Source organism: Podarcis pityusensis (genome assembly GCF_964106645.2).
Source record: "Podarcis pityusensis genome assembly, chromosome: 3".
NCBI classification, from domain to species: Eukaryota; Metazoa; Chordata; class Lepidosauria; order Squamata; family Lacertidae; genus Podarcis; species Podarcis pityusensis.
Window position 1 is genome coordinate 65,363,134 of NC_138026.1, and position 14,662 is coordinate 65,377,795.

The window sequence follows — 14,662 nt, forward strand, 5'->3', positions numbered from 1 at the left end:
GATGAGAAATGATATTCACTCACTTGATAACCTCCTTTCTCTCCAGAGAGCAATTGCATTTTTTGGAAGGCTGGTTAAAGCCAAGGAAATGTACATACAGTACTTGAGATGCCAGATGATAAAAACTTGGCCCTTTAAGGCATAAATATTTTAATAAAGAAAAAGGTTAAAGATCAGCCAGTGAGATTCTGCTTCTCATTATGTGTGTCATTTAACTGAATTTTATTTAGAATAGACCTAATGAAATTAATGGACTTAAAGTCATGGTCATTCATTTTAGTAGGGCTGTTCTAAGTAAAACCTAGTTGAATACCACCCGCTATCCTTAAAGTGGTAGAAGTCTGGGGTGCACAAGGCAACCTTTTTTTGTAGTGGCCCCAATCTATGGAAATCCCTACTTAGGGAGATTTGTTGATGTTTGCCTTCCTTCTCAAGCCGAAACCTTTCTCTTTACTCTGGTTTTCATGTGGCATTGCTGATGGTGACATTTTTGGTTTTGGGTTCCGTAAGGATGATTTTGGTTTTCTATACTGTATGTCACATTGTAGAAATTGACTACTAATTGAGCCTAAATTAAATCATTTAAGCTTGCACAGAGTCCCAAAATGATCTGCATTACCTACTTTCCACCTTCTGTCTTAATATCCTCATTTCTGAAAATTAATTTGGGGGTGGGGCAGTGGAGAGGGCTTCCAATCCTACTCCTCAGTGCCCAGACCTTAGTCAGTTTAGGGTTTAGTGTTATGTTTGAGCTCTGCACTGTGACTAATCTTAACCACAGTCTGTTCAGTTAAACCCAGTTCATAACCTATAGTTTGAAATTGCCTTGTTTCAGTAACCATAGTTAAGACCAACTACAGTTTGTCCCTGTTTGAACACAAAGACAAGCCGAGGCAAAACAAAATCAGGAATGAAAGCTTTAAATCTCCTTGCAGGTGCAGTGGAGGAAGGAGTGGGAGTAACTATGTTACTATATCTGTTTGGATTTAAGTAAACAAATAATATTTAGATTTATAGTTGAATCCTATACATATATTGTGTGAATGTTTCGGAAATGATGAAAAGAGTAAAAATATTTAAAGCAGCAGAGATGGCTCATGAGTAGGGAGATGAGAAGTCTCCGACACCCTGGGGATGAAATAGGTCTGCAACATTCATTTTTCAGACAAGTCTAGTTGATTTTCATACGGCTACAGCAGATTTAGGTGCTTAATGAAAGCTATGCTTCTTGCACAAATTGATATGCAAGTCTAGCCACATAAGTGAAGGATCCAACTAAATAAATTGCACAAAACAATGCAATTTAGCATTGACAGAATAGGAATTATCCAGTCAAAACTGGTGAGAGATTTTCAGCCTCTGAGGTCTTATTTCCATATGTTGTATTTTTATAAAACTTTCACCTGTTGTACTTTTGACAGTTTCAGACAAATTAGAATATTAAGCAGTCAACATTTTTTAGGTACACAGTTAGTTTATTGGTAGTTATTTAAAGTTTGTGATAAATATTTGATATAAAACCCAGTGGTTGCATAGCACTATTAAAGTACTTTTAAAATATGCAAAATGTTACTCATGAATAAATAACATTTCCTGCGGCTAGTCATGAAGATGTAATTCAGATAACAGCCATATCACTTTGTGTCAGACAGTCAACAGAAATGAAGTAGTTATAATTCAAAATATTAAAAATTAAATTGAAAACTAAATGAAAGCCGTGATTTCCAAAGGCAAGCTTTGTGAATGAAAAATCTTATTAACTTCTCAGTCTGTCCTATAGAGGCTGCATTAATAAGATTTTAAAGTGATATGCACTTGAAGTAAGGCTGGTTTAGTGAAGTAAGCAGTACAGCTGAAGACTGCATGCAGAAGTAAACATTTTTGCATTGACTAATAAGTGGCTTGAATGAATGAATGAATGAATGAACCGTTTCTACTCCCCAAAAAGAATGCTGTCCTGATATCTACACTGGCATTTATTCAGATGGGAATTAATTGGAATTAAAATTTCTTCATCAAAGATTATTCATTCCCATTGCTCAGTTCTTTCTAAGGGGGTGCAACTCTGAAGTTGGACATTAAACTTGCTAGAATTGAAACACGCTATGCATATTTTGAAACTCTACCTGAGTAACAACCAGACAGGGGAAGGAAGTGGCAAGCATGCAAATAGATCTCTTTTAATTGAAAAGTGCAGTCAGCTCATTGTTCTTCTCAGGTAATAGAAACAATAACTAATTGAATCTTATTGCTAGTACATTTGACAGAGAAATTAGGGGGAAAGGATTTGTGGCATTTTAAAGCTAACATTTATTGTGACATAAACTTTTTGTAGGCTAATACTTTAGTCCACAATAATTCTGTTAAATCTTAGATGTGATTTATTATATTGCTATAATAGCTTATCACAGTGAGAAGAAACACTTCCTAGTTTCTGAGCCAGTGCTTTCTTTCGATCTCTGAAATATGTGCATTTAATTTTGAAACACTCATCTCTTGAGTTACAACAAAATTATCCTGTGTATTTAAAGATTTCTAAATAGGAAGGCTAATGTGTATCTCTTTGTCTAGGTACTTCCATTCCCTAGCCAAGTGGTGTATAACAGGGTTGGAAAGTGTGGGAGTCGAACTGTGGTTTTGCTGTTGCGAATTCTGTCTGAGAGACATGGGTTCAACTTGGTTACATCAGATATTCATAATAAAACCAGGCTAACCAAGAATGAACAGGTAAGTTGTTTGTGTCTTTTTGTATGTTACAGTTTTCATTTTTAGAGTAATTTAATTCTGAGTATTTTTGATAGGGCATTGCAGTAAATTATTTTTCAGTAGAATTAGAAATATTTTTATATTAAAATTATCAGTTTTCTTAGCTAACAAACTGTTAACTGCATATATTTTTTGATCATTCTGGCAAATGGTATCATAAGTAAATTATAGCAGAGCTGATAATTAAGTCCATTTTTGCTACTGTTTTATCAGTATTTAAGGGTGCCCTGCTTTTGGCAATTTGTGGGGAATTAAACTGTAAGCGACGTGAAAGTGTTCACTTATTCCGGAAATGTTGCATTGAATAGACTTCATTTGCTCCTAGATTTTTAATGGCCAGGATCACTCATTTGAAACCAGGAATTATTGCTCTTAGTCAAAGTCCTATTAAATTCAGCAAGACTTACTCCCAGGTAAATGAGGTCAGGATTGCAGTCTAAATCAGCTTCCTTAACCTTCAGTGGTGTTGGTGCATAGCCAAATTTCATTGGCTATATAGCATTGTGAGGTCATTGAATTTTCTGGGATTGTCTGAGAATATTGTTTGAAAGAGAGAGAATTCCTAACCAAGGAAGGAAATGGGCACTGAAGCAGCAGCAGATTGGGGAAACAATGGCAGCAAATAGTATGGAGAAAGGCAAACATTTTCAGAGGTTGGTTGTTTTTCTTTCTGGGCCCTGCTCTAAAAGCTCTTCTTTTGCACTGAAAGCCGAAAAAGCTAATCAGTCATTGCAGCCTGAAAACAAGCCATGAAATTATCCAGTGTAAGATACTGATGCTTACTTTTAGGATCAAAGCTGCTGCTGCTGCATGCTATGAGGATCAATTAACCCTGTATATAGTAGTTGTCCAAAAATAATAATCAGAGACAGATCTTGCAGTAAGGACTGGGAGTTCAGAATTTTCCAAGTGGAAAGAGAACATCAAAAAGGTTTGAGGCAAGGAATGGGGTAAATGGGTTTTGCAGTGAAAGCTGCAGATAGGGGAGAGAATATTGGAGGCCAGTGGGACTGGCCCAATACATTTTGGCTCCTGGAGCAAACCACAAAATGGTCCTCCCCCCCCCCACAACCAGGGAAGAAGGGGTAAATGAAGATCTAAATCAAGAACAGAGGGGGGGGCATAAAAATCAAACAGTGGTGGTTGAAGTGGGAATCAAAACCTGTCACAGATGCGAAGGGACCCACTCTGAATTATGCCGTTCAGATGCAGAGCCCAGGAAACCACAGAGGGCAGCACCCACCAATTCCTCCCTAGGGGTGGGAGGAGACCAGCAGAGCCTCCTATTCACTGAGAAGCCGCTGTGACATTGGGGGGGGGGGGTGCTGCCAAGGAGGTGACAGATTTGGACTCCAAAGAGCATGCCATAGCTGTTGCTGCCATGCGGCAGCCACCGCCAATTCATTCCTTGGAGGCCGGATCAGCTGCCTCTGTAGATCCTGCTGCCTGAAGTGGTCGCTTCTCCTTGTCTCATGGGTGGGCTGGCCCTGGAGGGACAGCAGCAGCAATTGAGAATGGGAAAATAAGCAGGAATTCTGTTTCAAGTATTAGCAAGCTGACTAGATCCACATGCAGTAGAGTCTTCGTAAGCTTCTGTAATTTAAAGGGAAATGGACTTTCAAACTGTTACTGGCTAATCACAGTTTCCTTTTAGCCCGTAGACTCCCGCTATGTATACACAGCTTACTTTGTGGTTTGCTTAGTGCCTGTTGGTTTAAGACTCCATACTCTTGGGCTAGAATAACTAGATACTATTGTCATGAAACCCACTTTGCCACATAGTAAGTCTATTTTAATTCCACACTTTGCCACCTTCCCCAAGCAGCAGCCTTGCTGCTTCCCTGTTCTCCCTGTGTTGCTCCAAAACAGGGGTCAGCAACCTTTTTCAGCAGGGGGCCGGTCCACCGTCCCTCAGACCATGTGGTGGGAAAAAGCAAAAAAAAAAAGAACAAATTCCTCTGCCCCACAAATAACCCAGAGATGCATTTCAAATAGAAGCACACATTCTACTCATGTAAAAACATGCTGGTTCACGGACCGTCCACGGGCCGGATTTAGAAAGCCCCAAACACAGCCCGGGAAGCCCTTGCCGTTGTCTCTAGAATCTCTCGCAACCCTCAGTTTATTCTGGGTCCTCCTAACTCCATCCTTTGAAGCCGTTCTTAAAGGCTTGTGTAAATTGAGTCATTTTATATTGTTTTTAGCGTCACATCATATACACCACCATTTTATAAGAAAGTGGGATTGGCCATGATTAAGATCATAAACATCTGAACACTTAAGCTCCATTGAACTTGGTGGGGCTTACTTCATATTAGAGATGCACATTATTGTGCTGTAAATGACCTAACTTTAATTTAAAAATAATTTTCTCACATCAACATATGTATAATTTAAAGCCACTATTTATTTTTATTATTTCCCAGATCTTTGCAGATTTAAAACAAAAAATCACTGTAGAATATGAAAATGTGTTGCTTACTAAAATATTCTTGTGCAGTGAAAACATTGTACCTTTTGGTTTATAATCTAAGTTAAAGTTCTCTGGATTTTATCTAAAGTGGATCAACATTTTTGTTTTCCTTTTAAAAAATGAAAAGGAATGATTTGAAGAACTTATATGTTTAGTGTTGATACAGTAAAAGGTGATTTTAATTCCAGGTAACCAATTACATTTCCTTTGGATGAAACTGGATTTTGTTTGCATCCTTCAAATGAGTGTCCTTTCTCTTAACCTGTCATGAATCAGCCATTTCTCTACACCACCAAGTGGAATGCTGCTGAAAACGCAGCCCAATGTTATGCTAAACAATCTTGTACTCCCTTAACCTTTGCTCTGTGATTTCAAAAATTGAAAGGCAGAAATAAGCCCTACAGTTGGGTGCTCTAGGTTTAATAATTCTGTCACTCTCCTATAGTTATGGAGTTGCCCTTTCTATAATGTACAGAAATGGAAGTCAAAATTGTGCTAGAATAAACAGGCTGCTATTATCAAGCCTCTTCAGTAGACACATGTTAGACATTGGCATTTGTGCATCTTGGCAGATTTACCCAGTACTTTATACTCACACAGGTCTTAAAAATGCAGATATCTATTGAGAATCAAAATATACACATTTAACATTTCAGTGGGGTATAGCTCCACAACAATTCATATCTATTAACATCAGTGGGCAGTAACAATATGCATACATTTCTATGGTTTCAGGGGATTAGCTAACTGCAGAACACCTAAATGCACACACACAAGAAGGAACAAGCACACAAGGCATTGGAGGAGATGGGGGATGACTTCAGCCTGCACTGTCTATCTGGGCTCATCTTGCAGACCAGGCCTCATTCATGCACAGCTGAGCAGGAGGATTCTTCTGGGCAAAGGAGGCCACTGAATAACAGTTTCTGGGAACTTCATGTGAGCAGAGTGCTGTTGCATCCAGGTCCTGCCATGTGAGAAAAAGGAATATTGGGCTAGATGAGCTAGACCCTGAAAAAAGCTTCATGGATCTCAGATTCAGCTAGCAAAGATCCAGGGAAAGGGATGAAAAGTAGTGAAGCCTGCGAATAGGTTGTTGAAGCAGCCGCACCAAGCTAGGACATCTGCTTCAGCAAGCAGGGGGTCCAGAGACAATAAAGAAAAAAGCAGGAGAATCCGATCCCTGGTTCTCATTACCTAAGTGATTTCAGGCCCAGTGATATTCAGCAGAGTGGATCTGGGGAGCCCAAAACCACATAGGTGATTGAGCAATTGATTTTCATAGTGGAACTAGCCAAAGCCAGAACAAAAAAATGGCTCCAGCAGTCCAGTTTTTATACCTTTCTGGGTCAGGGAGGTGTCATTCCACATTTCCTATACCTAAGATGAGTTGTTTAGTCAGTGTGGTAGGATTTTCTTTTGCGGAGACACATGGCAGTATTAATTCTTCAGCTAGTTTGACTAGATCTAGCTTTCGGCTTCTGCAGAAGGGAAGATTGCTGTTGAAGTCAGGCCCTGCTCACTGTAGAACCTGAGACTATGCCTGCATTCTAGAGGATTCCAGGGTGCACAGACTGTATGTAGAGTGATCAGCATGAGAATGCCCTTTGATTTGTTCCAACCAAGGGACCTGCACAGTGGTCTGCCTATATGGTTGAGCTAACCCTTTTCTTTTCTTTACTGCAGTTCTCCTCCTCCTCACATGAATCTTCTGTTGAGCTGGGGAGAGAGGAGCATCAGAGTAGACTTGGTAGGCATATGAAACAGGTGCACTGGAGAACAACTTGGGTAGTCTGCCTTGCTTTTGGCTAGCTGAGAAGTTTCCAGTAGTATGATGGAAACAGTATATAGTAGTATTTATGCTAACAAGTAAATACATCCAAACTAGAGCAGCATTTCCAGCAATTTAACTTAATGTAGGCTGCAATCCTATGCATATTTACTTGGGAGTAAGCCCCACTAAACTAGAGTGAGGAAACATGCATATTACCACCTTCTACAAACATATTTATTTCCAATTTGTGCATTGCTTTATATTGTCTAATTGGACAAATCTGTATGTAATCTTGCTCAGTTACTGTAGCCTTCAAGTTAAAGGAATGGTAACAGTCAAGTCCACCCCCCCCCCCCAATACAACTAGAAGTTTTTCTAAAGCCAATTAGAATAATCTGCGCAGAGCAGAAGTCAGGAAATCAGAGCTGCAAGAATGTCTGGAATTCTTTTGCACACATCTCTTTTAATGCTTTCAGGAGCCTGACATATTACAGAACACTCCAAAAGCTTGAAAGTGACTGCTGAGAACTGTATTTCACCTCCCTTTTTAACCAAATATATTCTGAAATTAAAAGTAAAATCTAGCTTTGCATTATTAAGTCTTGGAACTGCATTCTAAAATGACTTAAACACAACCAGGCCAAAATAGTGAGGGGAGAGGAAAAACTATCCTGATAGTTGAGACCAGCTTTTGAAAAGTGATCTCCATGGAAACAATAGCATAGGCTTTCTTAAATAATGGAAAAGGTAGATTACGACTTAATGCCAGTCAGTAGATACAAATGAAAGAATAAAGTCAGGGCCTACAGTAAATAAACACCTTTTATTTCTCTCACATGGGTATGAAAGAATTTTTTTAAGTTACCAAAAATTAGGTCTGTGGTTGGTGGCAAATAGAATGTACAGTAATAACCAAACAATTTTACATGACATCACACCAGGGCTTTTTTTCAGCCGGAACACTCTGGGCGCCCCCTTAAAAAGCCCTTCCTGAAAGAAACTCAACAACTTAGGTTTGTCCATCAAAAAAAGGTGGGAGTTCCTGCACCTCTTTTTCTCAGGGGAAAAAGCACTGTATCACACCATTGCAATGCAAGTTCTATGTGGTAGAATTACGTTATTTTTTTTTAGACTTTGACTTATTCATTTATGTTCTTTTAGGCATATCTGTCTCCTGGTATACACTGCAAAGTTGTGCATAATTTTGTTAAGAGAAGCAATACATTTCTACATTAAATAAATATAGGAGGTGTAATATTTTTGAACAATATGTGTGAATTTCATGCACATAATCTGATGGGCAGGTGATTGAATCCGATGGGTTTTTAACATTAGAGCAGATCTTCCAATTAAGTGCAAAGTCTAGGACATCCCCTGCAGGCTCCAAGAAATGTATGTGGCCATGCTGTCACTGGTCCCAAGGAACCTTTCATTCAACATTAACAAGGTTGACCTTAGAAATACACTGCTCCTTGCACGTACTGCTTTATGAAGTTGTTACTTTCCGAAGCACCACAGTAAATAGAGCAAAAGTCAGGCACAGCAACTGCCAGTCGGAAGAGAAGAAAACTACCTTCCTGCTTATCCCACAAAATTGATGTAATGTGAATTGGTGAATTGGTGAAGCAAAGTATATTGACATTTAGAACTTTTGCAGGCTAGGAGGTCACAGAAGTGGCCTTATTTTCTCCCATCTTAGTGTAGCATAGACCATCTCTATTCCTTCCCATTACTCTTGATAGACAGTGCTGGGGTCAGGGGCACTGACTTGACCCCAGATTATGGGTGCCCAGCGGCACATGAAATGTAGCGTGACATCATGACATCACGGCATACCATAATGACATCACGTTGTATCATGACATCACATTACATCGCACGTGCTGCCTGGGAGCCCCGGAATTTGTGTCAGAGGCTGCATAACGCCTTGGACACCATCCCCAAGGCCCCCATGAGGCCTTGGATATGACTTACAGTGCTTTGCAAGGCCCCAGGAGTCATGTCAGAGGCCCTGCAGTGCGGGTGCCGAGCACGCACAACAATTTTTTGTGGGTGCCCAGGCCCCCATATAGTTGGTGCCAGTGGCTGGGATCTAATGTATCAGTACCTCAAAGAAACAAATCTCTTCTGAAGGCTGCTGTTTGGGTGCCACATTTTGACAAGCTTGATTTTAAATTCAGTGTGTTCTTGTTTTTAGATGGAATTGATTAAAAATATAAGCACTGCCGAACAGCCCTATTTATTCACTAGACATGTTCACTTCCTCAATTTCTCAAGGTAAGATAGTTCCTCACTTACAGTGTTTTATATGGTATGTTTAATTTAACAGACAATTGATTTATTTAAAGCTTTCATTTTCAGTTTAGTGTCCAGTCACTGCAATATGTGTGTATCTCCCAGAACCTTGTGGGCAGAGCAAAATGTGCAATATTTGTGGGCAGAGCAAAATGTGCAATATTTACTTAGCCAATGCTCCTCCTCCTCTTCCTATCCTGACTGGGCAACAATAATCTAGGAAACACCCACCTGTATGCTCTGGTATCTGTTTGTATATTCTGGTATGTATACACATATGCAGCAGCACCACGATGAACTGGTTTCCATATGAGCATGAAAGATATGTGTGATGCAGGGATCCACAACCTTTTCCTCCTCCTCACTTTATGGAAGATTCCTGCACCACTGGCTAAAGCAGTAAATGATATAATACAATATACATCCTTGTCTGTGTTTCCAATTGTCTGTGTACACTTCATGCTTTTTTATAGGTCACTTGAGTTTATAACCTTTTCAGCTGAAAAACTCTGTTGCATTATGTCAAAAAGAATCTCCTGCCAGAATTCCATTTTATTTTTATTTCCCTCTGCCAGTGTAATTTTATATGCATTAGCTGTTCAGTCTTCCCCCCCCCCCACACTTTAAAATACAAACTCTTGGGAGAAGAGGTTTCAAATTATGACCACATATGCTTGTGATGTTACATCAGATGCAACTTTAGAAAACACTATTGAGCTGAAGAATAGTGAATTACTAAATGTCAATATCCAGAGTGGTAGCCGTGTTAGTATCTTCCTGTGGTACCCAAGACTAAGCAGATAAACTTTCATTGACTACAGAATGCTTAATCAGATACGTGTTGTCTTGAACTGCAGGTACATTTGTAGGGTTTTTTCACAGGGAAGGGGTAGGAAGTGTATAAACAATCAGATCAGAAGGAAATGAAACTCATTAGTTTCATATGCATACAAAATCAGTAGTTGGTAACACAAACACCCTGAAATGGGGACACCCGTGATCGCATATAGTGTGGTAAAAATCCATTGTGTCAGTTTACTCTGAAATATAGCCCTAAACTTCTTGGCGTACTGCAATTCAACTGTTTCATGCTTTAGTCTCCTTCTGAAGTTCCTTTGTTCAAGGGTAGTCACCATAAGGTCTGTCTTGTATCTTGGAAGGCTGGTATGTCCCCTCACTGGCTTCATTGCCATTTCTGATGTCAGATTTTTGTCCATTTATTCTTATTGCTTAGATACTGCTATTGTTTGCCTTATGGAGAAAGACACTATTAGAAGATGATGGCACATAATTGCAGTGAAATATGAGCAAGTGAGAGAACCCCCGATGTTGTGGATGATAATAGGAGGTCCTGTAATAGTACTGCCAGAGAAGATATGTGGACAGAGGTAGTATTTGGGTCAAACACAGGGTCTGGTTCCAGTGTCTATATCACTGTTGTGTGCCTTTTTGTGCAGCTGTTTTAGAGTGGCTGGGGTGAGCTGGGTGGAAGTATAGTCCTGCCACCCAAGCATGAGAAGAGTGTAAAAGTTATATTCCTAGCTTTAACAGAATATATTTTCTTAAATATTGGAAGTTAGAGAATGGAATAAATTAGGTAGCCTAAATATTTTTACAGTCTCAGTGTACTTGTTGATCATCTGAGCAGCACCCCTAAGCTTATACGGTGGTACCTCGGGTTACATACGCTTCAGGTTACAGACTCCGCTAACCCAGAAATAGTACCTCGGGTTAAGAACTTTGCTTTAGGATGAGAACAGAAATCGTGCTCCGGCGGCACGGCAGCAGCAGGAGGCCGCATTAGCTAAAGTGGTGCTTCAGGTTAAGAACAGTTTCAGGTTAAGAACGGACCTCCGGAACGAATTAAGTACTTAACCCGAGGTACCACTGTAGCTTTATGTGCAGGGAACTACTATGGGTGTTTAGTTGATATGTAAGATTGTAGGTAGAACCTGACACCACAATGATACTACACTTATGCAGTGGATGCACAAAAGAATGGCAGTAATGCGGTCTGAGTTCTTATGTGAGAGAGCTACATAGATGGAAAGTATAATCTTTAAAATTCCACATTTCAGTTTGCTGCAGTGGATCATTGGGTCATTATAATAATTTATAGCTCATATTCAATTACTTATTTGAAGCACACTCCCCCCCGATTATCCCCCACCCTAATTAAGCAGCTATATAGCTCAGATGAATAAAAGTTTCTGACCTTTTAATCAGCCCTGCATTCTATAAACTGACACTTTCCATTTTGCCTGAGGAAGAATTCTATGCAGCAATTGAGAGGCCACACATTTACTAGTTAGCCTAATAAAGATGGTTTTGCATTGTTAAAGAACAATAACAAGAACAATAATTTTAAAAATGTTTGCCATTTTTAAACAGAAAGGAAAGTTAACCCTTCAACAAATAGGCACTAAGAGAGGCTTGTCCTCAAAGGAGCAAAATTCAAACTATGGAGTAGAGAAATTATGGGAGGGTAAAAGAAATTCATAAGTAAGGCATTTAACCTTCCCATGATTCATTTCCTTGGCAATGGGCCTGTACCTGACTAAACCATCAACTGAAATGTCAGGGTATGTGCAGTTGAGGTGCGGCTTATGTGCCCTAAGCTTTAGAAAGAAAGATTCTAGCTCTCAACTTCCCCCAGCTGTTTAAATGGTCTTAAACATTGTTTGGCCTTTGGGGGGAGGGGAATACAATAAATACTTTTTAGCTTAGGCAATTGCTTTAGTTACCATGTTATGTAAATGTAAATAGGAGAAGGGTGGAGGTGCCTACAATACAATCAGAATGTGTCATGATGAAATGATGTATGCTCTGGAGAGATGTTTAGAACTCCTGGGCTCATTGCTCACTTTCAATGAAATTCTAATCTCCTTTATGCCAATGGGAGGCTTGCCACTGACTCTACTGCAGCCAGTATTGCATTGTGCTGCAGTAGTTCTTTCCACCATCAGCTAAGTTTTGCATTTACCAAAGATTTGGGCAAACTTCCTCATCCCCTTACTTAGTTCAGCAGACACTAAGCTATGTAAAGGACTTTTAAAAACTTGCCTCAGTTTTGAACCTGACATAATTTGAGCCACATTAGGTAACAACACAGCATATAGAAGGGGTAGAAGGGCTACCATTTTGGCTTTTCTTTTTTTTTAACACTAGGCGTTTTGAATTTAAGAGGGAAATAAGCAGCATATACTAATATGGGAACCTCTGTTTCCCCTCTTCCAAATTTTGGAGCCATACTTTAAGCAGTGCTTTGGGGATAGAGACTTTGAACTAAATTATCCCAGTTTTTGTGGTGTGTAGAGATGATTGATGTAACTACATATGTGTATCCTAAATCAATTATGTTATTCAAATTACTTCAGAGAGCCTAGAGGTTCTTGGATTGCAAGAAGTGAGAACTTTCAAACATAATAAATGCTTTAATTTTATCGAGCATTAATGCTTGGGTGAAAAAACACCCAGCATGTGTACATTGGAATGCATAATGATCACGCTGAAGCCTATTTTGCTGCAGGGGGACAGCAATATTTATAGTGCCTGTGATAGGTAGAAGGAGCAACTGAAGAGAGTGACTTAGGGATCATCTACTCTTCCACTTGTGCCATGCCTAGAAAGCAAGGGTCCAAACGGTTTGCCACTTGACCCGCACTTTCTAGGCATAGATCTGAGCGGTTTTCCCCTTGACCCATTCCTTTCCAAGGGAAAACTTGCTCTTTAGAGGAAAAAATGGAACAAATGGCAATCCATTTGGGGAAACCAGAATTTTCATTTGCTCTAATTGAATGCTAAAGAGCGGCTTTCCCTGGGGTACTGCAGTGGGACAAGAGGAAGTGTGACTAAGCCCTGACAGGACCAAAACAGGATAGAAGTGTTAACAATAAAAATTAACAATAATGCATAAGGATATGGAGAGAAGGGAGAAATGTTTAGGTGGAAATGGGGAATCTGGGCATATGAAGGAATTGAAAAGAAGCCGGACTTTGAGCTTTTCAGGAACACAACGTTGGGTCAGTCCGTTCAAAGATGATCAGGTAACTAAAAATAGAGAAATGTAGCAGCATTGTTAAATTAACATGAGAACTAACAGCAGAGGATCTCGAAGCAATGTAAAATTTTCAAGAGAAATGAATTCATATTTTAAAACTTGGTGCTAGGTTAGTCTCTCAGTTGAGAGCATTCCACAAATGGAACTTCACCACTGAGAAGCCCTCTCACCTTTTAGCCACTGTCCTCACTTTTGATAGTAGGGGCACCAAAACAATGCCCTCTACTGAAGACCTGCATGGGTAGCCACATCTGGAGTGAAGCAGTCCTCAAGTGAACCTTCAGGAAGGGCCTCAAACATGAAGAATGAGGAATGCTTCATGCTGAATTGGTCCATTTGTCCACCCAGTCCAGCACTGTCCATCCTCACTGGCAGCAGCTTTCCAAAGTTTTCAGCAGAGGTGTATCTGTGTCCTATTCCTGATATCAGTTTCATTGGAGATGTTGGGGTTTTTAATTCATGCCCCTTCTGCATTCGGAGGATAAGCTCTACCATGGAACTCTGCCCCCCACTGAGGGGAAGGCTCTACTCTGGAAATATGGATACTGCAGGAGTCAGTACCAAGGCTCTTAGTTTGATGTAAGCAAAGTGGACATTTACTATGTTACTTCATGATAGCTTAGTCCAACCAGTAAGTGCAATCATTGGGGTGTTATCAATACCATTGACATGACATAAAATAAAATTATATTAACCAAGATACCCTACTTTAGTTCATGTCAAATGTCAGTCTTAAGATAAATATGCTGTGTTGTTCTGCTCAGAAGAATTACTTAATCTTCTGGAATGTAGAAATAGAATCCTCTGGGGTGTGTCCTTGGCATAACACTACAGGCGAATTCTTCTACCCCTTTGGTTCTGTTGGGTTGGGAGATGTGGTACTTTGCCAAAAATAGAGGTTTAGCACTATAAAGCACATCTTGTATATTGCTAGTGTTGTAAAATTGTAGGATTACCTTCATTAGATTTTTCTGCTAAATTAATCAACTCAGTTTATTGCAGCAATTGACTTCAACAAGGCAGGAAGAAGAGCACTTTCACATCAATTAGTTCAGTTACCTCTCATGGTTCAATTTAATTCAGTCTACAGGGCATTTTCTAGTAAGCATGTTAACATTTTTAATTATTGGTAAAACAAAGCCAAAAAAACGGTTCTGATCATCCTTTTAAAAAATCACTAAGTATCACTTAGTGGGCTGGGTTCAGGCACAGGGGAAAACCATTGTTTTCTGCTATGTGAACATAGATGGAAAGCGCTTTCTTTCCATTTTAAACTCACTGTAGTATCCTGAGA

At 39.6% G+C, this 14,662-nt stretch overlaps 2 protein-coding genes across 5 annotated transcripts in view; one reads left to right on the top strand and one right to left on the bottom strand.

The window, feature by feature from the left end:
- UST (uronyl 2-sulfotransferase) overlaps window positions 1-14,662 on the top strand; it is a 123,034-nt gene that overhangs the window by 59,574 nt on the left and 48,798 nt on the right. Inside the window, exons 3-4 of the mRNA XM_080998578.1 lie at window positions 2,572-2,727; window positions 9,211-9,290. Coding sequence (XP_080854704.1) covers window positions 2,572-2,727; window positions 9,211-9,290 — 236 coding nt within the window. The remainder of the gene's footprint in view (window positions 1-2,571; window positions 2,728-9,210; window positions 9,291-14,662) is intronic.
- The window catches only part of LOC308473244 (uncharacterized protein), a 138,839-nt gene that overhangs the window by 33,182 nt on the left and 90,995 nt on the right, over window positions 1-14,662 (bottom strand). The window contains exon 4 of one of the 4 annotated variants that reach the window (XR_013983980.1): window positions 12,389-13,358. The exons of the other annotated variants lie outside the window; for them this stretch is intronic. The gene's annotated coding sequence lies outside the window, so the exon portion shown is untranslated. Of the gene's footprint in view, window positions 1-12,388; window positions 13,359-14,662 lie in introns of those variants that run through there. 4 annotated transcript variants of the gene reach the window in all.